Source organism: Zonotrichia albicollis, chromosome 2, assembly GCF_047830755.1.
Source record: "Zonotrichia albicollis isolate bZonAlb1 chromosome 2, bZonAlb1.hap1, whole genome shotgun sequence".
Lineage (NCBI taxonomy): Eukaryota > Metazoa > Chordata > Aves > Passeriformes > Passerellidae > Zonotrichia > Zonotrichia albicollis.
In genome coordinates this window covers 112,684,420-112,711,814 of record NC_133820.1, presented here as the reverse complement: position 1 = coordinate 112,711,814, position 27,395 = coordinate 112,684,420, and the positions used below count along the sequence as shown (strand labels likewise).

General features: G+C 36.7%; 1 protein-coding gene across 3 annotated transcripts in view; it reads right to left on the bottom strand.

Moving 5' to 3' along the window:
- Window positions 1-27,395, bottom strand: part of CBLB (Cbl proto-oncogene B) — a 125,796-nt gene that overhangs the window by 18,952 nt on the left and 79,449 nt on the right. For all 3 annotated transcript variants that reach the window (XM_005490402.4, XM_014269433.3, XM_074536066.1), the window contains exons 5-12: window positions 26,914-27,070; window positions 23,085-23,206; window positions 20,855-20,992; window positions 19,187-19,274; window positions 16,773-16,904; window positions 12,860-13,063; window positions 5,048-5,233; window positions 1,452-1,817 (exon numbers count right to left, since the gene is read on the bottom strand). In XM_005490402.4, the coding sequence (XP_005490459.2) occupies window positions 1,452-1,817; window positions 5,048-5,233; window positions 12,860-13,063; window positions 16,773-16,904; window positions 19,187-19,274; window positions 20,855-20,992; window positions 23,085-23,206; window positions 26,914-27,070 (1,393 nt within the window). The remainder of the gene's footprint in view (window positions 1-1,451; window positions 1,818-5,047; window positions 5,234-12,859; window positions 13,064-16,772; window positions 16,905-19,186; window positions 19,275-20,854; window positions 20,993-23,084; window positions 23,207-26,913; window positions 27,071-27,395) is intronic.

Below are 27,395 nucleotides of genomic sequence, written 5' to 3'. Positions count from 1 at the left end.
ATTTCAAGATTGCAAAGTGAGAGAGATGAAGTGTAATGGCAAATCAACGGTACATCATGCTGAACATATTAATTATTAAAATGGTGATACAGCGCCTGCCAGAATCCATCCTCTACCCACAGGACTGTCTTTCCAATTCTTGGCTTCTGCCAATAGCAAAAAGTTTATATTACAATTGATATATGAATCAGGGAAGAAAATTCATTCCATGTTTCCCTCATGAATATAGCCTGAGATGGCAATTCAGGGTCGCTCTCTCTAATTGAATGGTTCAGATCTACAACCTGAAGATGACACTTCAAGCAGTACTTGGTGAAAGATCTATATATGTATCTCCTCCAGACTACACTTCCACACTGACTTGGTATTCTAATTTGAGAAGTATTCATTCCATCAGCTTCAGTATTGTGCTAGACCACAACAAGAATGCTACAGGAAGGTACAGTTGAAGATAAAAATCCAGTATCCTTTTAAAATCATCTGCAGCATTTAAACAACAGCCGAGTTCTAAGTAAAATTTCAGTGCTTCATCTCAAGGCTGAGAAAAGAATTATATAACATTAATTTAATTATATATACATCATAGATTACTTAAGTACCTTTCATCACATATGTCAACACCTCTTATCTATAGTAATTCAATTTCAGAAGCATACTTTCAAAATAACCAAAACCTCCATCTATATATATATATGGGAATAAACTTGCCATATATATGCACATACCAAAAAAAAAAAACCCCAAAAACCTTGTGGTCTTGGAAAAAGCAAATAGATGAAAAAAAAGATTTCTAACTACCATGGCTTAATCACAAATCCATCAGTCTAAGCAAGAGCTATGTAGTCTTGCACAAGCTGTGTAGTCTTCAAAAAAACAAAGAGAGGAGCTTTGAGTTAATAATCTCTATGAATAAATTACTGAGCTGCTTTGATAAAAATGATTAGAGCGGAACTAGGAATTTTTTCTTAGGACATCACCATTTGATCTCTTCAAAGCTAAGTCTGACCAGCTGTAAATGGCTTTGCCGGTGCCTGAAGCTGCTAAATCCAGAATTTACCTCATCTACAACAGAGATAAGTGGATCATCTACTATTCTATCAGAAAATACACACACAGTTTTGGCACATGACAGTTCCAAAGTGGACTTGAGATGCTGTATTATTACAGCACACATTGTTATAATGATAAATTGCTAGAAGAATATAGCAAATCTAGAAATTCTCTCAAAGATATTTTTTGACGGTTTTATGTGAAAATTGTAACCCAGACCCTCATGTACTGTTGCTTTATAAATTACAGCACTTAACAAATAATTTATGAGCAGCTTATTCTTAAGCACCAACTAAAAAGATTCAGAAACCACAAACTAGCACTGGCCAATATAAACAGTGGGCTAGGCAGTGCAAGACAACGCTGCGGCAGAGTGTGAATTTAGGATTCCCTGGAAATACCTTGGTGCTTTCTGCGGGCAGCTCGTGCCGCCGGTGCTTCCTGATGAATCCCGGCTCCGCGCTGACGCGGCCGTGCCTCCCGTTCACGTTCGCAGTGGCGGTCAGGCCCGCCTTGGGGGAGGCGTCGCCCCCGCCGCGGCAGCCCGCCAGCGGGCCGCTCCCGAACACGTCCCTGGGGCACCAGGCTTCGAGGGGCACGGGCTGCTCCCGGGCGGGCAGGCCCTCGGCCGGGTGCAGGTGCCTGGCGGCCCGGCTCTCCGGCAGCAGCGGCGGCGGCCGCTCCGGCGGCGGCGGAGGAGGGTCTCGCAGGGGAGGTGGCGGCGCTGGCAAAGGCTTGTCCTGCTTCCTTACCATGCAGGGAGAAGACTGAAAGACACAGGAAGTTACAAAAAAAGGAAAGTTATGCGGAGGCATGAATGTTGCTCGTGACTGTTATGAATAGAACAGCTGGACATATTTTTAAAAGGTTGCAGAGTTAACAGGTTGGGCCAGTTGCTGCCAGGATGGAGTTCTAACTGTTTGTTATTGTAATCACCTGTGGTTTTCGTTAACTACCTGTCCTTGATGGTTAAGAATTCCCCCTTAGCCGGGTGTTGCCCTGCTGCTTCCTGGAGGATGGCACCCAGACGGTGAAGAGGAAAGGACATCGAGTTAGCATGGAAATGACATCGGATCCAGAAGGCAATGGGAGAGACCCCTCACCAAACCTAGCCAAAAACCCTTAAAACAACGAGCCGACACAAAACTGACAAATCAAAGTGATATCTAGACATGAGGAACAGCACCTAGTATCCACTAAGACCCCTTTTAGCCCTCACCCTAACCTAAGATGTCAGCTGGACAGAGGACCTCAAATGTTGAACCAGAAAACAGGAGAATCTCCTGATGCTTTGCTGAGGATGGAACCCCCAGCTCTGCCCACAGACCAGTGGACAAAGCCGCACTCTTCCTTCTCCTCGGAGTCACTCCTGGGAGCAGCAGCATTGATGTGAGCATGGACCCGTTGGTTCTCCCCACCTGAGCTGATCACTTTCAATAAAATCATTAAAAAGGTGAAAGGTCTCCTGCTGGTGTTTATTTCAGTGACCAAGTGTGGATTCATAATTTCTGAGATATTTTCTTGGCCCCACAGCAGTACTTGCCAGGAGGTTAAATGTAGGCCTCGCCAGCACTCTGCAGACAGCCTGGAGCACGCCCCCATTTCTGGTGTTGCATGAGTAACCCAAGCAAGGAATGGAAAGCAGAAAGGACAGCTAACTCAGGCAGATCTATTTGACCCATAGTTTTTTCCAGTATCCTTTGCTTTGATCATGTGAATCACTTATTCATCTGCTGAAATGAATTCTGTGGAGTGTTTGGTAAAAACAGGCTTCCTGATGTGGAAGAGAAACCCAAAACCCCAAACAAAATAAAATCTCAGACGAGTAACTTGCTGACAACAAATGAGCACAAAAAGCAATGATTAGAGAGCAAGGGGAAGAAGAAAGAATTGTTTCATTTTAAATTATATACCTAGGGATGACTCCAGTCTTTACATGCACTGTGTCAGAGTGTCAAATCTGTTTGAATTGCAGTTCAGTTTTTCAGGTAGCAGCCTAATTAGTTTGTAGTTTTACTTGCAATTAGCTTATCTCCAAGCAACATTTGTCAGAATACTTGGTTTATAAGAGTTGAATTATATCATAAATGGTTAAATGTGGTCTAAAATTATGTATGCTAATACTGAAAAGCTGAAACTCAGGTTATCAGGAAACAAACCTCACAGCTGCACAAATCTGAGCACAAAACTGACAAAACCAAAACATTTTCATTATGACTGAATTACAAATGGCAATTTACAAAGTAATAATTGGGCCAGGTTTTTACAAAGGTTTTATCTACAGCTACCATAAGAAATACAGGGAAGATTATTTTCCTGGGAATGTATAATTTTCTTGGACTTTGGTAAGCCTGCATATTATTACCTCCTAAAGAAATGGAGGTCACTGAACTTTTTAGTAAGAACAGCATTTGCTATCACTTCATTGGCTAGCCCAGCACTATTCTTCAAGCAGCACCTCAACACGTGACTTGAATTGAAAATAAATTTTCAATTTCATAAATTTTCAACTTCATAAATTCTACCTACAGGCTTATGTATGTTAAAAGGAAGTAAACTAAATAAAGAACTGTTTAACTCACTTGCTAGTCAAGTAAAATAGTTATTTTCACTGTTAACACAGGAAAAAATTACCCTGATCTAGATTTTTTGTTATAGTTATAAATTATAGTTTTTAACTTGAACAAAATAGAAAAGTTGTGGGGTTTTTTTTCCTGAAGGAGTAGTTTTGGCAGGACTAAATGATCTTTTTTCTCTTAAATATAAAATGTTTTAATGTATGAGATTATTCTTTGTTGCCCCCATCCTGTTTCCCTTGCACCCCACAATTTTTTTTTCCAGGAAAAGTTTCATGTAAAAAAAGCATTTTCAAATTTCAAAGCAGCATCAAATTTCAAAGCAGCATCAATGCTATTCCTGGTTTAATTTCTTTTTTAAGCCAAGAACCCTGCAAAAAACCCCTATTATAGAGCTGGTTTTTAATGGTTGTGGGATATGTTTGGTGTATATCCTCAATGTGTTATAATTCCTTTGCATAATATAAGAAGTTATAAAAGAAGATTAAAGAAACTATTCAAACTTCCATTTTTTCTTCTAAATTGTAAGCCACTAAAGTCTTAAAAAGATACTGATTTTCAACGCTAAAGTAAAAACCTGACAAAAGAAGCAAGCTATTTCAAACTGGATTATTATGAGTACATATGTTTCAAGTCATGTCCTGAACTTGAATTTGAATTAATCATATAAAAATGAAAAATTCTAATCTAATTCACTCTCTCTATATAGCAATTATAATAAAACAATCAACTTGTTACAGAGAGTAGCAAACAGTATTTGTTCTTGTTCATGCTTATCCACTCAAAAAATCACTGAATCTTTAGTGTCACTAGTTTTACAAAACACAGCATACAAGCTTATTGGCTATAGAGCCATTATTATTTCCCTTGAAATTTGAGTCCTATTATATGCCATTTAAGGTTTTGAAAGCAGTGTATCTGCACATATTTTTCTTGTAAGGACACTGTGGAAATTGAACATTAATCATCATGAAAGGAAAACATATAATTTTAATGAGATAATGACCTTTAAATCTATTTTCAGGAAAGTTTAGCTTCTATTTATTTTCATTAATCAGAGTTTGTTACAGAACTGATCCATTACTGCAACATCTTTCAAATTCTGACCATAACGAAGTACAATATAATCATCAGACAAATTGAAGTCATTTTTGACCAATACATGCAGCCAGAAATATTTAACTACATAAGGTATTATGGAAAAAGAAGAGACTTCATTAATATGGATCTAATCTAAAGTTTCTTTAAACTAGAAGGAATTAAAGTTCTTTTGAGCAGAGCAAAATCCTGAAAAAGCAATATCCATGGAAAGGTTTGAAACAGTCCACTTCACAAAACAAACAAGAAGCTCACCTTGGAAAAAAGCAAATGCAATTTCTCAGAATTCTTACGTCCAGAAATAAAGGTTCAGTAACACTTACCTTGGGTGACCCGGTTGGGCTGGCACACGGTGACCGTGCTACTCCCTTCTGAATCAGATCCAGACGGGGAGGGACAGGAGGAAGACTAAGATGAGGGATTTGCAGGGGGTCTGGAAGTGGTTTTCTTCTTTGTGCAAGAGGAGAAGATCCTGGGGAAGTCACTGGTGAATTCTGCCTGTCATTGCACTTCAGGAAAGAAAAAATAAAATTATCTTTTACCTGATGATCAAGTATACAACTTCCATTCCCCAACTAAAACATTTGATACTTATCAGATACTTACTAAGAGTCAATTATAATAGTCATTTTTCATAATGGACATCTGGACAGTAGAGCTCATAGTTACTGAAAAAGAAGTCTACAAGTCATTCTATCTCAAAATTAAGACCCATGTTAACTTGTGATGAAAATAAAAGGATATATATTCCAGTAATTTGTATAAAAACCTAACGATCAATGCCAAACATAAGGGAAAAAAATCATAAATTCTATCATAGCACTGCTACCCTTTTTCATTTTTTTAATAATAGACAGTACTCAATCTAAAGCTCTACAAATTACTTTGAAAAGCTGGACATCCATGATATTGCCTGCTGCTACCTACTGCCCATTTTCAAATCATACTTCCATACAAAACAGAATGTATGTCTTCTGAAAATTTACCAATCAAAGTCACCAGCAAGATATTAGGGAAAGAAGCAAAATCAACAGAAAAATGAAGGGATTATAAAAATAATTTTAGAACAATTTAATCATTTAAGGAAATACTGAACTAACAACACAAACATTTAACTTCCCTCTCCAGGGACAAATTATGATTTCTTTTTTCCTTGCCCTGTCCTTTCAAATTCATCAGAACTTGATTTCAACTCTCAATATAGGACTCCACCTAATTTTGCAACTCGTCCCTACCCCTCATCTGGCTCAGTTCTAACAAACACAGCTCAAGTGTTTGTTCAAGTTATTTCTATGAACTCACTGAATGAGTATCAGGGCACTGTAATAAACCTGAATGTCTGTGCTGTTCTGTGCTTTCCCCAGGAGTAGACACAAGTAACTGGAGGACATTCCCACCAATGATCAGCTTTGGGCCCCTAGTACACTGAGGCATCCCACTGTTCTCAAATCACAGCTTGCCTACAGAGGCAAAGAAACCACCCATCTTTGGCCTAAACCCCTTGGATAAACTTCCCCCTCTCTTCATAAGCTTTTTCTCATGAATGCTGAACATCTCACAGTGATAACTGGGAGGAGAGCAGAAAGTTCTTTGACAAGAAAACAAATAAGCAACACTACCTTTCTTTACACACAATCATTATGTTAAGAAACTGGAAACTTCATAAATTCAAAAGTAGAGTGAGGAGAAGGATCTAGAGCACGAATCCTTATCAATGCTCTGTACTACAGCTTAGTTTAATATCCTGTTATATACAACAGGGATTGCTACCACAATTCCTTCAATAATAGAAGCCACCACAGTATTACCGTCAACAGTGCACAAAAAAGCAGGAGAGGAGTGAGAAGATGTTGAAAGCTACAAGGGTGATGTGCAACTCCATCATCAGGATGATTTTTTTGGTTGCTCTTTAGAGTCTTCCCCACTTCATTGACATGTGCAAGCTCAATGTCACAACTAAACATTCAAATTCAAGAGACAGAGCAGTTTAAGATTTGTGGTCTTCATGGCTACCAGAAGTTTCTCAGTTTTTCCCTTCAATGAAGAGGTGGTCTCAATATTCATATTAAATGCTTTGAATAGTCTTTAAATTTTCTTTGTTTCCTTTAACTGGTGAATGACCCTGTCCTTGACTGGAAGACCACAAAGATAGGCACATAAATTACCAAAGCCTTTAGCCTCTCAACATTAAGGAATGCTGAATAACTAAGCAAGATATGTATCTTGTAAGCATGCCTGAGCAACTGTAATTATAGAATTACTATAAACTGAATGTCAATTCATTTTCCTTATCAGCAGGCATCTATCAGTTAAACAGCATAATAAACACCGTATCATTTAACAGCATTAGTTTTCAAAGTTTAGTTACAACTCCATAAAGCATTCTTGAAAGCCAAGAACTATGCAATACAGTATACTCAAAGGATTGACTTCAGCAGATGCAAAATGAATTTGCTTCCCAAATTATCTGAAATAGAACCAAATAAGCAGGTCACACCTCCAAAAAGATTCAATTATTTAAAATAAATGAAAGTGATATAGTTAAGTCTCAGCATTTTATGGTATTGCACAACATAATGCATTTCAGCCAGCAAGGAATTGTTCCAGAAGAGCAATCATATATGCGATAGGAGTAGGAAAGGAAGAGTAAGAAATATAGGAAATGCTAAAAACCAATTATTGGACAGGAAACATTTGTACGGAATTTAGGATGTTCTAATTTTCGCATCATCAAACCAATTAACACAATTTCCTGAGAGAGCAACCTGAGAGTCTCAAATGGGAGACTGCCTGGAATTGTACAAATCCCAGCAAAGTGAATAGCACTGTTGTGATATCATTTTAAGAACACCCCTGTTTCTATCTGGCAAACTTCCCTTACACAGTTCTGCTCTAAAAAATCATCTGGCTAAATGATGCCCTCTTCCCTCAGTGTGCTCACTGGTTCCATCCATGTCAAACTTCTTTTCTCCTGCTGCAACAACAGTCTAGCTTTTGCAGAGACAAAAATCATAGAATATTTACATTTAAAACCCATTCATTTAAAAGTTCCAGATACTTAAACCCTGACATGCTTTTAAACCCAATGAAGCATGCGATGAACTTCTAGTTCCATATATTAGCTTGGTATTTGGCTACCTCTATGACATTCCACAGACGGTAAACCACAACTAACAAAATGAAATGGAAAATTTTCAAAGTGTGTGAGAGGACTTAAATTTAGGTTTATATCCATGCCTTGTTATGTCTTATTTCAAAATAGCAAAGTAATTTTTCGGTCCCCTGGACTACTACGCTATAGTACAGCCACAATGCCAACAGAACATACTGTGATCCCCACAGATTTCAAAAAGGGAATTGATTGTGGCCAACAAGTGAAAGAGTAACTTATCGGGCACAATTAAAAAAAAAGTTAAATAGCAGCAAGCAAAAGCAGCTTTTCTCCCCCTACAGGGAAGCTTAATCTATATCACCACTTGGTGCTGAAGTAAGAGCAAAAGCTTTGCTGGAACAAATAATTCTTTGTTGGATCCACCGATACTAAAAATAAAACAAAACCAAATATTCCACAGCAGCAAACAGGTTTTCCTTGGCATTCAGTATCAGATTTCTATTATATTCCCAATAAGAAAATGCCATATTTTTCAGTCCACCCCCATCCAACCTGTCCAGCTGCATCATTTGATGAGTGACAGCTAGGCCAACAAGGTGGCTGCATCTCATGTGGATACCAAGGCATTAACATACACACTAATATCTACTCTTTTTGGCACTCTGCTCTCCTAAAATTCCTGTTTGTCATCTACTGGAGGTTTTTGTATGTTTTCTATATGCTGGGAAAAAATGGGCAATGAGAGAGAGCAGTGACAAAAAGCTAAAACAAGCAAGTGATTAAGACACAAACTAGCTCAAATGAACTGGCAGTGACAGAAGACAGACCTTCAGTGTACAAAGGGGCTCTGCTGCACCACACAGAGACCTGTGCAATAAAGATGTAATTAAGGAGAAGAACACAGACTCCTTTGTAACAACATGGGCTTCATCTGGTTGGCGTGACTGCTGCCAAGGGAAAAGCAGCTGTGACTTTGCAGTTGTACTGCAGAAGGGACCACACTTGTGTTTTCCCATCAGACTTATTTGTTACTGGGATACACTGCCATCAGTTTGCCCCAAGCTGTTGTGAATTCAAGAAAAAGCCTGCTTCCAACACTGATTACAATTTCCACTCAATTTTTTTTCGGATGGAGATATTAACAGCCAAGCTATTCAATCAAGAGTTTTCAAATACCTTTATGCCAGATAGGCACATATGAAAAGCATTCTCAACATAAATCCCAACGATTGATTCATTGAGGAATACTACCCTGCCTGCTAATGTCCTTGGAGCAAACTCAAACTGCATGAGACATCTAAGAGCATCCCAGCAGATCTACACCAGAAGTAGTTTTCCGAAGTTTCTTTATTTATAATCAGGTGAGAGTAACTCACATATTTGTTATTTCTTGTTAAGATAAGCTGTGACCTAGGAAGAGCTGTATTATCTTAGCTTAAAACCTTAAATGAGGATATAAATTTACATCACTTAACACTGATGACTGTAAACATGTTTTTAAATCAAGAGATTTATTCCCTTTATCTTTGTTGGCCCAAGAAAATGCATGTGAAGGAGGGAGAGGCAGTGAGGTCTCTGAGAGTCAGCAGCACACTGCCAAGGGAATCTGTAATTAGGGGAGGCACACTGCCTCCCAGCATTTATACTCTGCAAACACTAGTAAGTAATCAGTTAAGTCACTCCTGTTGAGTGACATGATCTTAACACATTCCACCAAACAAGTGTACCATTACATAGGAAGTGATACATATATATCAGTCCACGTACTGGTGAAGGAAAATATTTCAAGTCTTATTTTACATATCTTTATATTTTATACAATGAAATTAAAAACATCATTACTATGTAATACATGCCTTCTTGCATTACCAGAAAAAAAGTCAACTTAATAATACGGAAATGAATGAAAACAGCTTCTTCCCATATATTGAGAGCCAAGGTCTTTTGTCATGATTTACCAAATTTGACCTAACTCACCTGCTGGAAGAAGCCTAGTCATGGCAAACTGTCTTTCAGCCTTGACAATTTGCTATCATTATTTTAAAGTGCAGTGTGGATCAGTCAAACAATCAGGGTTTTGCGCATTCAGATATCTAGGAAATTAATTTCAGAGAAGACAGTAACACCCCAGATGGGGTAACTTCATCTCCTTTTAGATGGAACTGTTTATAAACAATGTTACTTCACTTTAAGGTACTGAAAACCTCATAGTCTCCTATACTGGTAGAGCCCTCCTCTATGTTTTCATGGGATATTATTTGGATCAAAAAATTAGCTTAAACACTTATGAATTCAAAATTATTTGCTCTTAGCAACAACTCCTGCACTATCCATTTTCCTTATTTTCTTTCTTTGTTTTTAAAAGAAATCAAATTATGCCTTGTACTAATAAAAGTGATAGAGAACTCTTCATTTATTAGGACAATTAAACATTAAACATTATAGAATAACTAACATGCTCTACTAGACACTCAAATGCCCTCTTTAAAAATTAAAAAAAATTTCAATATTTACCTGAGCCTGTAATCTCCATTTTTATTAATGTGCATTTCATAATGTTGTGCTTTACTAGAACAACAGCTGAGAAGAGGAACATTTTGGGCAATAACTGCATTAGCTAATCTGATACCACGGGGCTGAAATTTCTCGGTGAGGAAATAATTAACAGAGGCTTTTGGCACCACTCCTCCTCTTTCTTTCATTAAGAAATATCTGAAGACAATTTGGAAATAAAAAAAATAAGCTGATTGATGAGGCAGATAAACAGCCTAACTGCAGCAGATTTCTCCAATGCCTCTGTTGGAGTTGATCTGCTGCTACTGCTGACTCACACACAACACCCAGCAAGAACTATTCATTTTTCTTAATGTGTATCCACTTACTAATTCCTTTAAAAAATTCCTTTAAGGAGCTTCATGATTATTTTTTTTCTTAAAGCAGTTTCAAGTCTGAGATCTTTCAGAGACTTCAGACACCTCTTAGGAGTTTCAGAGTATAGTTCAGGGGTAGGAGTGATAAATTGCAGAAATGGTATTTTTCTGGTATCTGATTGAGTATTTCCACAATGCATTGTGAAGCCCTACAGTCACTTTCATCAGAGCTTCATGTCCCTGAAACTCTTCTCTTCTAATGAGTTTCACAGCCCTGCTCACTACTAGCCAGATTTTTCTTAGAATGGTCAGCCAGGTGATTTGACACAAATATAGCCCATTTGATTTTCAAGAATTAACAGATTTATGTTGAGAAATCTTACCACAGTCCATGCAATGAAGTAAGAATTGAAAAATTTGTTCACTGAGACTACAAAGCTACAACAGTGCCAGCAGCTTGGCTGCAAGAGCTAAATTATTATCTTTGCTACCTAACTTCCATAATTTAAAAAAAAATTGTTACTACAATACCATCATTATGCAGCATCCTGTTCATAGGAACATCATTAATGACAAACAAAAGAAAATTTCACAAAGAGTAAAGTTCTACATAATGTCACTGAGAAAAATATAATTTCTTTAAGCAGGTTCCAAAGATACCTGATTAGCAGGAAAAATAAATAATGGTTAAAGAAATAGGCAAGTCTGATGAAGACATTGCTAACAAAAAGCATATATAAACAATGCCATATTACACACAGGTGGTATGGTTAAAACCATCACTGCAAAATCAATGGTAACAATTTTAAGAAAACAGCAGCTAAAAATCACCAAATGACACAATAATTCAACAATTTCAAAGAGACTTCAAGAGGGTGGCAGAGTGAAGATTTCTTTCATTGAACAATGAAATCAATGAAAAAAAATAGCAAGGCCCAAAAGCACACAAGCACTTGGTGGATACCTAAAAGAAGACATCTTATAATAAACCTATTGTTCCTTCTTTTGATAAAGGCAGAATGCGTTTTTGCCTTATCATGGAAGTGATAGTGTTATAAAAGCCCATCAATTCAAGGCTGTCTCACAGAGGTCATGCTGCAGACTGCAATTTAAGTCCAGGCAGGAAGGATAAACTGTTCCCAAGGGTAGAGCATGTTGTATTACATACACAACACAAGAATGATTCATAAGCCTTAAGAGGTTAGGAAGGATATCAGAAGCATGTATATTAACTGGCAGATATTCTCAGATATGAGGGTAAAGAACACTTTTTTTTTAAACAAATACAATGATAAGGAAATGGAAAAGTAAGATGTTACAAAATTAATTCCAAGACAACAATTCAATCTAGATGACCTTAGTATAAGGAAAAATCTAGTAAATGCTCTGTCAAAATCAGTGTCACATAGACTCTGACAATATCTATTCCAGGCTAAAATAGAGTAGTAAAAACTATCACCATAAAATAAACTTCTGTCAATGATAGTGCTTATTTATCTGTAATAAAATCTCATACAAAAAAGATATCAGAATTTAACACAGAGCCCTTTCAGCACAAAAAACATTCCAAAACACAGTCACTGTGGATAATCTCAAAAATACTTTTCCCAGTAAGAGTACCTAATACTAAAAATTACAGAAAAAAAATCATAGACAACTCACATGAAACCTAACTAAAAGCTACTTGTGTGCAGTATGACTTAGCTGTCAAGTCCAATTTTATAAAGTAATAATACTGAAAATTGTTTAGAAACTCAACTTGAATCCTAAAACATTCTATGCATGTGTACACACATGTGCAGAAAACAAATGCTTATAGGAATTTTTTTGTTCTTTACAAATAAAAGCTCAGGGAATTGTCCATACAGCCTAGTTTGGATGAGAGTTTCAGCTGGTGCAAACTCACGCTTTGCCCATTATAAACGAAGTTATCTTAGTTCACATCAGCTGAGAATCTGGAATTTTTTTTCTCTCCAATTCAACTTCAGTTTTAATGCATTTGTATTGACACATTTTGTTTTTTCAACCCAACAACTGTTCAGTGAGATGCTGTGAGCTAAAGCATGAAGTGCAACCTGTCCCTGTTTAAAGTTACAGGCGGCTTTATTTACAAATATCTGGGTTTAGCTGCTGTGCAGAGTTTGAGAAGTTACCTTTCGGACTGAAGCCAAACGATTCATCATTAGAGACTCTTCTCTATCATCATCATCATCCAAGTCCAACATGGGCATACTAAAGCTATCCATAATACTGCAGCACCTGGAATTCTCATCCCTGGGATCAAAAGGATCCACAATGATTGGCTCAGTCCCTTTGATTTCACAGCGGCAGAAAGGGCAGCCTTGGCCATCTGATTCCTACAGTAAGACAAAAATGTAGATAAATTAAAAAAAAAAACAAAAACAAAACCAGCAATAATTTTAAAAGTAGGAGTTATACTTTTTACACAGAAACATCCTCAACCAGTCTTTAAAAGCTTGTGAAGATGGACTGGAGTAAACAGGAAACAGGTTAACAAATATTGAACTATAGTAAATCTTAAAATGACTGCACATTCAAAGCTTTCTCTCTTCAATACACTAAGCTTCACTTAAAAAATGACTAATCAAAATGTAGCTATTATCTCTACAAAGCACTAAATCAGCCTTAATATTACAGGTCAGGAAGTAACATGTTTTCTTTCAGGCATACATTTTGCTATTTCTTCAAGAGAAATAAGGTGAGGTGTGTAGACAGAGATAATGCATTTTATTATATACCTTTTATATTAACCATAAAGTATTTCTGTTTCATTTAATATTAGGAAATGCAGGCAAGCTTTATGGCATGCAGCTCTTCTTGCAAAAAACATATTCAGTCCATCACAGCTGCAGCATTGCCAGTATTCAGAGCATCTAAAGCTACAAACAGTTTTCTTCACATTTACATAAAAAATCAGAACTTAACTACATTTTCAATAAATTATATAAAACATGCAATTATTGTCACATATTATCAGAAAAAGAACTACTTGAATTTTAATTTTAAAGTGGTATGTGTTCAATAATTTTCAAGCAGCCATATTCAATTCCTTTTACTTATTTCAGAACTGTTTTTTTTCTCATAAGAAATAAACAAAAAGCCTTGAGATCCAGATTACTAATGAACAAAAATCAGAGAAGTCTTTCAAGGACTTATAGAAATATTTCCATCAAGAAGCACAACATAGATTTGAATTATAAAAAAAAAAAAACAAAAAAAAACCCCACCACCAAACAAATAAAACCACAAACAAAACCACACCCAGAAGAACCATGAAGCTTTGAAAGTTCAAGATAATTCAAAGAGAAATCAGAAATCACATGGTGTTGTATTTGAAGTCAGGTAGACAGACAGCTAAAGAGATATGAACACCAAAATTAATTCTAAAAAACCTACTTATACTAAAATATAACCAAGCAAGCACTGGTTTTTGATTTCTCAGATACAAAAACAATATTAACTTTTTTCGAGCATTATTTTTATCTTGACACTTGCCAGTCTTACTAAACTGACAAATGATTTTACAGTTTTTGGATGAGCTATATCACAAGGTCAGATAAGCATATATGATTGTCTCCTGATATCACTTGCAAGATTAGCACTGGATTTTGATTTTGTATGGAAAGACACATCTACTCTACTTTCAGCACCATAAGTACAACTAACTAGTCAACTTTAGTACCTCAAAAAACATCTTCAAATTATATAGTCCTACTGAAGTAGTCACAGTCAAGTGAACAGATGTCCTCCCTCACTCCACACAACTCCTTAGAGCTTCATTTTCTAAAAAAAACACCCTTATCAATGAGGCACAGAGCTTTTAGTTTTCAAGGCTTCCTTGTACCTGTGTTCTGCACTAGCAGTTTCCATCCTTTCTTTGGAAAAGCCTTAGTAACCAAACAGATTATCAGACTTGTATTCAGCAGTATTACTGTATACATGAGATGTCTATATTAATACACACACCTGTCCATGCCCTCAGAAAGGTTATTTAGAACATTATTATCAACCTAACAATACAGCCTATATGCCCATATGCTTTTAGAAAACATATACTTTTCAGACAATAGATTTCTGCGGTATAAAATGACATTTTACTCCTGTTGTATAATGCAAAAAGGAAACAAGTAAACCAAGTCTTACTTGAGAGACTGAGCCCCGTAAAGGTGAACAGCTCAATCATCCTTAGTATTCTATGCAGATCAGATGCTGCTTACTCAGTTTTTTTCTGCTCAGTGAAAACATCTGTATTACATCTCTTGAGGCATGCTTAACGAGCCATTATGCTGCCAATTAAACAACCCACCAGAAGCTCACAACAGCTGATGCTGTTACAGTGTAATACCTCTTCATTGCCTCACTAATTATACAAAAGTTAAATTTGTAATGAAGTCTGAAATGTACCTGACCAATTACAGCTGGTAGCTATGTTCTGATGAAACCTGGTGCATTCAAACATGTCAGTCTTCTGGGCCTAAAATGCCTTGTTGTTGTCTTCCTGAATTCCTGTTCCATAGCCAAATACTGGGGACCTCAGCTTCTCAAGTCTCCACAATCAGAGCACATCAGTGCCCTAAGACTGCAACATGCTCCCACCACACCACCCGACAATCAGAAGCACAAAGATTTCAGTCCTTCTGCTTAGCCCTGTCAGCTCAGCCAAAAAAACAAATGAACAAGCAAACAAAACCAACAAAACTACACACCTCGGAATTTTTCAGAGCTTTTTAAGTCAATGATTTATGTGGTCAAACCTCTAAGTCTGTCATTCAGAATGAAACTTGAAAGAATAGAGAAAGGGTACTCCTGAAATGAGAAACATTGTTCCAGCTCAGCAGCTGCTTAGTAGTGAAATAAATATCCTTTTGTGGTTATGCCTCAAATGGAATTTCCTATGAATTTCTGACCTATGGCCAATTTGAAAGATTTGTGTTTGGAACATCAAACTCAAATTTCACAAAGAACACAAAATTGGAAACTGAGAGTACTTCATTTTCAAGAAACCTTTATTGCTAATGGAAGAAAAACTCAAATTGTACTTCTGATATATTGTGTTGGTTTGCCACTGAGGCTTTCTTAATTAGGTAGAAAATGTCCTAATTAGAAAAGGAAAATTATAGTACTTGAAGACACGCCACAAATGTAAGAGTGAAAACACATTGATGGAGGATGAACTAATTTAAAAACAGGTCCAAAATGGACTAGACTCAAGGATTCTTTTTACTCTTCTCACTACATTTGTAAGCAAAGACTGATTATTAAGTGTGGAACAAAGTCCTCTGTGAGAAGTGGATGAACCTTACCTCTCCCCAAAAAAATATAGATGTGAAAGAAGGGGCAGGGATGATGCACATTGTAAAGAGGAATGACGTCAGCTTTAGACATTGCTTTTTAGATCAACTGCCCTGAACTAAGGGTGCCCGTTCTCCCTTTTCCCACAAACTGGTGGATCCATGAACAAGATGGACAAAACACACCAACCTGGGTCACCAGGAAATCTCAGAGTTGTTTTGGATGTTCTGTAAATGACTTTGAGAGAAGGGAGTTTCCCCTCCATTCTATCTCTTAGTCCAACAACCGTCTAAATCCATCTAGGTGTTTCAGTGCTTTGCATGCTACTAATGTGAAACACAGGCATCCTGAAAGCTTCATTTTCCACAGGTCAATTCATGACCTTCACTACTGAGTGGACCCTTCTCTCACCAAAGACATCCCTTCTCCTTATAAAATGCTGTCTAGTCAGTTATCCATTCCCAGACTGAATTGGCACCAAATACCCAGCTTCTACTGTCTGAGTAGGTGCTGGACTCAGGAAATAGTTTCCACTCAGCAGCAGTCAGCAAATGGCCTTGGCAAGACTATGAGTCCAGACTGCAAAGACTCCTGGAGCTTTATTTTTCACAGAGTTCTGGTTTGAAAAATGAGGACATTTATCATTTTAAATATATACATCCTTGCACATGGAAAAGTAAACATATACCCACATTGTAAACACAAAGGTAACAGAAATCCATTCCCTCCCCACCAACTACACTGTGACAGTACCTGCCAGGCTGTAAGACAAGAAGTGCACATAAGGTGTCCACAAGGCTCTATCTTCACGTCCTTGTCATTCTCTGCACAGATTTTACACAGCTGAAAAGTGGAACCCATTTCACAGTACAATTCATACTGCTCCTGTAATAAAAGAAAGTCAAACAATTATTTCTTTCCAATGATTTGTGCATAAAGAATATACTTCTCCAAATGCCCTGTTTTCCAATCTGCTTTACTATTTAATCAAGGAAGCTCTTGCTACTGATCTGTCTAAAAGCCACACTAAGGTTACTGAAACAGTTTACATATTTGCTTCTTCCAAACTGTGATATACTACAATACATACCAAAATGTGTTAAAAAATATCTGTGCCTATTAGATTTTGTACAGACTTGTTATATGTGGCTGCTATGCAAGGCACAAATCCTACTTTTGTTTGGTTGCAGATAAAAGGAAGGAAATGAACATATTAAGTGAAGAAAGGGAACAAAACTGGGATTTTAATTTCTAGGTATGAATTTAAGGGTAAGAAGATTATTGGATTGAAAATGGACAAGCAAGAGGGCTTTTTTACCTACAGCAAGGATGTTGTATAGCAGTATGTTAAAGTACACAATCCTTGTAAAGGAAGTATGGCAAGAACACCCTGCAGGATAACTTGGCAACAGTCATGCACAGATTATTCAGTACTTCACATCCTTACAAGACTGACAGGAAGGTAGAACACCACCATTAGAAGGAATAAATAATAGACAAAACTCAAGTCCAGAACAGTTTTCTAGAAATAGTTATTGTTGGGTAACTGACAGTGAAATGCATTTGGATTGAAATAAGCCTTTCTAACCTTGAAAAACCAAATTTTGAAAGCCTAAAGTAAGTAAAATCCAGATCATGGCAAAATAAGCAGCTACTGCTAAGTGAAGTGAGGGGACATGAGGCGAAGAAAAAGAGAAAACAAAAGAGAGAGCTTGTATCTACAGCTGTAGTCAGTGTACTAAAGATGCTTATGGTGGAGCTCTAGCAAGGAATCCATCTGCAGCAATCTATCTAGCCCTGCAGCCACTTTCATACCATCTTTTCATCATTCAGGGAGGTATACTGACAACTTTAAACCTCTTCAGTTATATATTATTTAAGGCAGACTCACATAATCCAGACTCTTTTGAATTACCATCAGAATTAGCTAATAATGTTCTCATAAATACATGTGCAGAAATAACTTGATTCATTCAGTGGATTCAAAATAAAACATGATTGACTTGTGAAGAACAAGGCAGCCATTGACTATGTGCTGATTCTCTTTCTTTGAGAAAAAGTGAAGACATTACTCTGCACAACACAAATACCTGACAAATCTCCATTACTCTTTCAGTATTATCTTAAGACTGGAGGAAAAAGATGGAACTCAGAGAAGTGGAAGTATTCAGGTTGTCTTCAGGTAATTGTTTTTAGGAATTCTCTTACTTACAAAACAGATATATTTGTAATGGTATTTCTGATAATACCATAGATAGTAAAGAATACTTATTTTCTAAAATACTTCTGGAGTGGAATGCACAGAGAGCACCCAGAAGTACAGAAAATTCAGCAGGTCATCCAGTTTGATTTGAAGAAACAGAAGACCATCTGGAACAGCAGCGCTTGTATCAAGTCTGTCTTTCTTTGAACATATCCCCAAGTCTTCCAGATGTTTTCATCAGGAAAAATGTTCTACACAGTATTTCTTAACCTTCTAGTGTTAATTTCAGCACCCTTTTTAGTCAAGTATTTGTCTTTGGGTGGTTACTTCCTACTACTTGACTATCAAATATTTGCAGAATTAATCACATCATCACTTAACAAGACTATAAACACAACTACATATTCTAATTTTCTATGCAATTCTCTGCAAAGTGACCCTGTTGAGGCATTTACTTACTTTTGCTGTTTTCCCTGATCTCTCTTTCAATTTGCACCATAGACAAAGAAGAAAGGAGAAAACTGGATACCCTGGAACTGGTATTTTTGTGATGTATGAACTTTTCCTCCTGGACTTGCCAACCAACTATATCATTCCTATTCAAAGCTATTATTTGATCCCCATTTTGTTTCTGTATTCCCCTTTGTTATTAGCAAGGAAAAAACAAGCTACATAAATCTGTTCCATAAATATCAGAAAAACCTTTAGTAGCTGTTTGAAACACTTCTCACTCGGAAAAGGCTCACAATAAACAAAACATTCCAAGACATACCATCTGCATCACCATCCACTCTACAGTTTAAAGGATTATTATCCTGTTCCTCCCCTAAACCCTTCTATCAACAGCATATTTTCTCTCTGATGAACTTATTACTCACATTTTAATAAAAGCTTATTATTACTGCTAGATGAGATACTAAGGGAAGTGAAGATTACAAAGTAACTCAAAACTCTGCCAACATACCTGTGTGACTTTTATGTGATCATGTGGTGTGGGCTCACATAATCCTGTCAAATCAGGATTATAACTTCGTCCATCAGGGAACAGATAGCTGCATAACAAGAAGATTGTTATAAATATGCACATTTCTTTAGCTTTATTAGCTAAATCATAGTTACAAAATTTCAAGGGGGCAGAATAAGTTGCAGTAGACATTAACTAAAATAAATCATCTTTCCACAGCCATCTATTTTATCTTTTGAGTGCAACTGAACTGCTACATACTCATTTTGACACATGCTCAAGCGTATTTATAAAAGCAGAGGAAAGTTTTGACATCACTTGGATAGCTACCACTAGCATGCATCTGAGCTTTGATTAGCAGATAACCTTCTAGGGGTAGCCCAAAAGAGTATTATTGCAGATCTTTGTTCCACAGTGAACTCATACTTCCTAGTGGTTTCCCACTGAGAGCATCATGCTCAGGACTCTTTAGACTATTTCAAGTAAAGCTGCAGAAAAGAAGGTAACACACTGTGTGTATCTGTATTTTGATATATATATAATATTATATATTTTACAATAATATATATGTGCATATATCTGTATATTATGACAAGAATCTAGACTGAGAACTTCTGATGCACAATGGACATTAGGCAAGAACCAATGGGAACATTTCAATTTGTGTGGGAAATTAACAATAGGTTAAATGAGGGTTCATTCAATTCAGTTGTGTGGGAAATTAGCAACAGGTTAAATGATATTACAGCAACCCTAAGATGTTCTGTATTCAGGTTTATTTTACCTATAACTCAGAAAAGGTCATATATTTTTAAGTCACATTATGAAAAAGTTATAAGGTACAAAAATATCACTCAGCATAAAATATTCTCAGCTCCAGCTTTTGTTTGCTTAGTTTTTGTCAGAGAGAAACACTACCAATATAAGTGTGTTTTTATTACAGGTATGAAATCATCACACGTGAAAAAAAAATACTAGACTGTGTAGGACTGAGAAAAATTACGAGACTGCAAAAGATTTATCAATCTTTTTTTCTTTTGGGGATTGATCAATTGCCTTTCCTTTTTCTTTCACATTGTATATATTTATATTGGCTTTACCAAAACATGTATTCCAGTGAAAAGATTCTGACACCAAATATTTTTCTGTTACTTCAGCCAACCTAGCAAAAATATACTACTTCTCCCTATAAACTTACATTCTCTAATAATTATAAATCTTTTCAGTAAACTATTAGAATGTGGAAAATGTTCTGGCTGCACAATATATAAAAAAGCAATTACATAGCTTTCAAATCATTGTCCACATTTGGACACATGAATAACTGGAAGTAGTAACTGTTCAATAAGCTTAAGTGCATTTGGGACTCTTAGGGGGCTGTGGGGGGAAGGAGGGATCAATGCAACAGCTGTCTCATTTTAATTTCTCAAGGAATTTATTTGCTACGAGATATGACTTTGGTTAACTTTCAGTAACCCTGGTTAATGGAATTAACTAGAAACAAGCATTTTTTAAATGAATTAAATAAATGGTCCTTAAACTCTGAAAGAATGCTAACCACCATATGCAGTTTCTCCGTTTTAAACATCTTTAACTACCAATATAAGCATATAGGAACAAGCAGATGGGGATTTCACAGCCATGGTAGCTGTAAGAATTGGTACTTACAATCCTTCCCGGCTACCATCGATCAAAGCTTGAAACAGAGGCTTATTGTGAGGTATGGTCTGCAGGATGTTCCCATCTCCAGTCACATAGCCAATGGCCCACTGGCCTAGGCGAGTGCAACTCAGTCTGAAAATGTAGCTTGATAAAAAGAGGATGAATGAAAAGTTAGTGTGATTCAGAGTTCAGCAAAAGAAGTGAAGAGAGCAATTATGGCCTCTGGTTCAGACACTGAATTAGGTCCCTGAACATTTAGGTAAGATTCCCAATTCTGCCATGTTCTTTGTAGAATTTTAAATAAACTTGTCTCTTCTACACTGTCAGCTTCTCATGGGCAGAAATAAAATAAGAGTAGCTGCCTACCCCCTGCTTTTCATCTGCTTCTCTTTTAGTTCTCAGAGTGAAAGCTGCACATTCACCCTGAGCAGTTTCCCTCAATCATGTCCATAAACCTCTTCAAGAGGACTATATGGTCTCCATAGCTACAACAGACACCTTTTGTGCATACCCATCACGTGAACAAGTGGATGGAAAAATGTAAAGCCTCTTTAAGTGCAACGGACACAGGAAAGATGACTGATAAAACCTACTCTACTAGAAAATGGTAATTCCTTGTGAGCCTGTGGAGGTGAACAATAGAAATACCACTTTGTTTCAGAAAAATCAAATATTAACTACACAATTGGACGTAGATTTGAGTACTTCTCTGTGTTACAGGTGATAGCTGAGAGTATACATAATGTAGACAGTGAGCACAATCAGAAAACAAGGAAGATTACAAGCACCAGGATTGGGCATGTATAGAGCTTCATACTAAAAATTCTACTCCCTTTCATGTCAGCCACCATTTCACATGCAAAAACCTCCCTGAGAAAAGCATCTCACAGTGAAAGACCACAAACTCAATTCTGTATAATAGAGCAGCTTTTCTTAATTACACATCAATATTTTATTTCATTCCAAACTAATATGAGAAATCTAAGCCTCTTTGAAGTTTGGCAGAGCTCTTACAACCTTCAGTAGGGCCCACATAACACTAACTATTCAGCTGAACAGAATCTTGTAATCTGCAGGATGTTTTAGTCAGATTAAAGAAGAAATTTCACTTCATATCCCCTCTTTCCCATTCCAGCATTTCACCTAAGCAACTAGGAAATGTATGCAGTATGATATGCAATAGAAAGCAACCTTAAAACTGTCTATTTACAAGGAACATAAAAGCTACATGGGGTAATTTTTATATCACAGCATCAGGATCAATAAGAGAGAAAATACTAAATGTATCAAATGCTTTCAAAATCAACCTATTTGATTTATGTAGTAGTGTCCACGAGTATCAAGCTAAAAATCAGCAGTTTTCTGTTGGAACCACAGGATTTTTGTATGCATGGACTTGACTACTAAGGGTAACATAAGATACAGTATACTATTTGCTGAAAATTGAAAGAAACCAAGTACAGAATGTGGGTATAATTGTTGGTAGACTTCATTAAAAAGTTTCAAAGCAATGCACCTTAACTATGTGCTTCTGCAGAAGCTTCAACAAGAAGACTTGGGAAAAAAAACTTCATAATTGTAAGATAAAGCTAGCAAAATAAATGGTAAGTAATATAGGATTAAATCCATTCTTGATTTTATTTTTCTCCCAAGTGAAGAAAAAAAACAAGGACAACAGTGGTAAAAGCTCAGTTTAACTAATTTACTATGCACAGCATCACATCAAAAGTATTCAAAAACTCTACATGTCATGATCTTTAACCTGACTGATTGCTTTTCTAGGTGAAGAGTTTATGATATAGAATGATACAAGCAAAGGAAAAAGAAAGATATGAAACACAAAAGGAACACAAAAGCACAGATTAAATTTATAGCTTGAATGTTACCATGAAAGATGTTAAGGTGATTTTTGCTTTACTATTAAGCAAAAATTCAATGTCAATTTTGAAAATCAAATTCTATTTTGAAATATGCTTTTCAAGAATGCATTGCTGGTTTTACCTGATTCAGAAGAAGAAAGAAAAAGCAATTTATTTTCAATTTATTTCTGTTTATTTTTATATCTTTAAACTTCAGTGTGCTAATACAATATTTTTTTGCTTCGCTTCTTCAGTGCGTCAGTGGGTGTTAAATAAAATGTAAAAATATGCAAAATAGAAGGATGAACCCAGCATAATCATGTAGGTTCTGAGACAGCAAGTTTATTTGGAAAGCAATACGCAGTGAAACCTCTCACCTCCCAGGTTTAGTGCTGTATTTCTGCAGCCTTGCTTTCACTTCATCATACGTCAGGAATGCCATATATCCAGGATGTGTCACAGCTAAGAAGTTCCAATTCCTTAAGATTGAGCCCCATGGCTACAAAGAGAAGACAAACAAGTAAAGGGACTAAGCCAGGTAGTTTTGTATTTCTAATAAAACTTAAGTCTGTGAATCAGAAACACCTGAAGTGTTTTAGCTTCAGCTGAAAAATACACACTTTTGCTTTAGGTCTGAATGGTACAAAGGACTGTCCTATATACCCAACTTTGCTACAAGTGCTCCTTCAGAAGAATTATTCCAAGAACACCAAGCACAACTTTTTGGATAGAGATTTTGAAGACCCTGAATTTAAGAGACCTTCTATTCATAGCTACATAAAATATTAAACATCATTTTTAGTTAGACCCTGGAAAGTATGACTCCATGGTGGTTTAATAAAAACACAATTAAGCCTGAGACATCTTGAAGCACTTTGATAGTTAATGATAAGTAAAATGAATCTAAATAAAGCTAAAAAATTAATCATAATAAAGCTGCTAATTTGAGCTGTCATTCTTTTTTTTATTCTCTACTTCTTGATTTCTTCAGTCACCATAATGGCATTAAAGCCAGAAAATAAAACAAATACTGATACTTCACCTGAATATTTGCTAACCTGAATGCAAAAGCTTCAGAAAACTCAGTGAAACATGCTTGATATGCTATCACTTCAAAGAATATGGAATAGTCTATACTGTAAATGAAGAATGTTTTTTTAAAGTAGTGGATTAATACAGATATATAAATGTCCTTTGCCAGCATTTGGGAAGTCAATAAACTGACTCTGAATGGTTTGCAGATTTTAAATCTATTTCTCAGAAGATCAAGGCAGGTGAAGTTAAGTGACACAAGACAAGAGGCTTGTGTTATTATGTGCCCTGCAAATTCCCTTTAAAAGAACTTCTAAGGGCTAATCAGGCAGAGATGAAATGCCAGTGTGACATGCTTGAGCAGATTATCCTAAGAGTTCTGCTTGAGAGTGTTACATTTCCCAGGCAAACCCTAGCCACTACCTAAACACAGATGAATACCTGTTTATTTCAAAATTAATATCTCATCAAGTTGTACACATGGAATAGAAGACAGGTTTCAGCACAGAGGCCATAAGAAACCCTAAGTGTTTAAATTTCTCCAAAAGCAAGGAGGAAAAAAAAATAATTCCAGTCCTAGATTCAACACTGCATCCTGCCAGCTCCGTCAACAAATTCAACAAGGCCGAGTGCAAGGTCCTGCACGGAGACTGGGCAATCCCAAGCACAAGTACAGGCTGAGTGGAGAATGGATTGAGAGCAGCCCTGATGAGCAGGGCTTGGGTGTACTGCTGGATGAGAGGCTGGACACAACCCAGCAAGGTGCACTCCCAGCTCAGAAAGCCAGGGCTGTCCTGGGCTGCGCCCAAAGCAGTGTGGCCAGCAGGGCACGGGAGGGGATTCTCCATCTCCTCAACTCTCATGGGACCCCCCCTAAACATCATCCAGCTCTTTGCCCTCAGCTCAGTAAGGACATGGACCTGCTGGAGCAAGTCCAGAGGAGGGACAGCAGGATGATCAGGTGGATGGAGCACCTTACCTATAAAGACAGGCTGAGAGAGTGGGGATTAGTCAGCCTGGAGAAGAGAAGGCTCTGGGCAAACCTGGAGCAGCATCCCAGTACCTAAAGGACTCTACAGGAGAGCTGGAGAGGGACTTTACAAGGCTTGGAATGATAGGACAAGGGGGAATGGTTTTGAACTGAAAGCCTATAGGTTTAGACTGGATATTTGGAAGAAATTCTTCAGTCTAAGTGTAACGAAGGCACTGCAACAGGTTGCCCAGGGAAGCTGATCCACAACATTTCAGCTAGAGGAGCTCTGAGCAACATGGTCTAGATGAAGTGTGTCCTTACCCATGGCAGGGGGGTTGGAATGGGATAATCTTTAGGGTCTCTTCCAACCCAAACCATTCAAAGGCAAGAATCCATAGCTTGCCTTATGAGCAGAGTTGTACCAGAGCAGAAGTGCTAAATGGGACAAGATTTGTGCCCTTTCTCTTCAGTGGAAGTATTTTCACACCAAAGGACATGTTATAGTAACAGATTGAAGTTCTTGCAGAGCAGGAACTGTTCTGCTGTGCTAAGCTTCTCTCTGGTCAGGGAACACAGCACTTAAAGCTGTGCATACATACAATGGAGAGGCAGGGGGAGCAACTTCACTTTCACAGGATCTCCATATAGCTGAGTCGTGCTTTCTTCTGTGAATAAACACCATTACAAATGCAGCTTTTCTGTAACATAACCCACAGTTGGCAAAACAGTATTTTGATTACTTAACTGGGATTTTCTCTCAGTGGGTGTATGCACACATAGTTACAGAAGCTGTTTAAAAACTAGAGAAGTAAAATGTAACCTCCTGGGAGTTCTCAGACCAAGTTCAGTGCAAGTTCAGTTCAAGAGTTACACAGCTTTTGCACCTAATCTGTTTGGCAAGACATATCTCTCTGCTTCTTTGCTGAATTAAAAGTTAACCCTTAACAGTCATATCTCTTTACATGTATCACTACTGCTGATCCCCTTCTTCTAGCACAAGGCACAGAAATTAATCAAACCAGCAGTGGCCTCACAAAGAAAATAAGTGACCAATATTTGTGGTTCAGTTAAAAAGAGATTACTGACACCATTAACATTTGCAACGGTGACAATGTTTTGACTCAGAATGGAGAAGGGATAATCAAAATCAAAACTCTACATACTAAAATCATTAATCCCCTCCTGCCAGATTTTACTATTAACTTCATAATGGCACCCTTTCCCATAACAGCAAAACTAGGACATCTAAGCAACAATTAGCACAGGACAATGTGGAAAACAGAACAAACATCAACCCAGGGTTTGATGTAAAGTTGATATTTTGAACATATCTCCATCTGGCTAAAGAATAATCACATATGCTTATAGGTTGTTGGTAAAGAAAATAAATTATCAAATAAATGTTTTCTGTCTCAAGAGTTTCTATATACAATCTATATCTCAATAGTTTCTATATACAAAAGAAATATCCTGAGTGATAAATTTCAGAAACAGTACATCTAATATGTATGCAAACCAGTACAGTCTTCTATATTATCTAAAATACCTCAAGTATGTTCTATAGAAGAGACATGAGGTTAAAATAGACTCATATCATATATAAAAAGCTTATTTCAGATAAATAATAATACAATTAATGCTATTCCCAGATGTAGTTCCTTGTTGTAAATAAGCATTAATAGTAAAAATAATGTTCATTAAAAAAAACCAGTTAGGCCTACATTTAGCCTAAAAGAAAGTAATATGTAACTGTCCTTATGAATTTGCAGAAACATATATGTAGAATATATATTATATGTAGAATATATATGTATATATAAACATATATATATATAAATGAACATATATGTAGAATATATATGTAGGTACAAATGCACAACAAAAAACACAACTAAAACTGATTATCAGGAGATCTACATTTCTAGGAATCCATTTAAAAATAGTGAAAAATAAGTAGCAAACAGCTATTGTAATAACACTAGATGTATGCAGAAATGAAGCAGGTGTTGCTGGATGCTTTCAGTTTTTCAGATGTGTGTGGTGCTGCCTCTAACACCTCTGAAGGACTAGAAGAAATGCACAATTTATTTTAAACCACAATGTTTTAGTTCTTTCAGTTTTTTTTAAAAAAACCTGCTTCCTTGCCTCAGGGCACTAAGCATCTCAAATTCACACAATTATCAATAATTTTCAAATCTTACCTGAAATAATCTAGTGAAGATATCAAATTCGAAAATTGAAATGTAGTCATTGCAGGTCAAGTCAATAGTAGATTTAAGAGCCATTGCTTCCAAACCAGAGCTAATCTGATGAACTTCATGAAGGCACTGCCTGAACACCTTCCATGGCACTATAGTTCTGTTAAATAGGTAGAAAGAATAAATTCAATGAAATAACATATTTGAGACTCGATACCTCATTTAGTCATCAAAACCGAACTTTTAAAGGAGCGAACTGTAACATTCATTTGGTTTCTCTATGGAAGAAAAAACCCCCTACAAATTAAGTTTTCTGAAAGCAGCCTAAGCAAATACAGGAATGGCTTACCTTCCTTTAAACACAGCTGAATGTCTTTTATTTCAAATGATAAATATTCAAGCTTCTTTAGGAGTACCACAAAAAAAATGGTGCAGAAACCAAAATACCCTACCAAGCAGGTGTTGCAAACAATCTCACTTCCTTG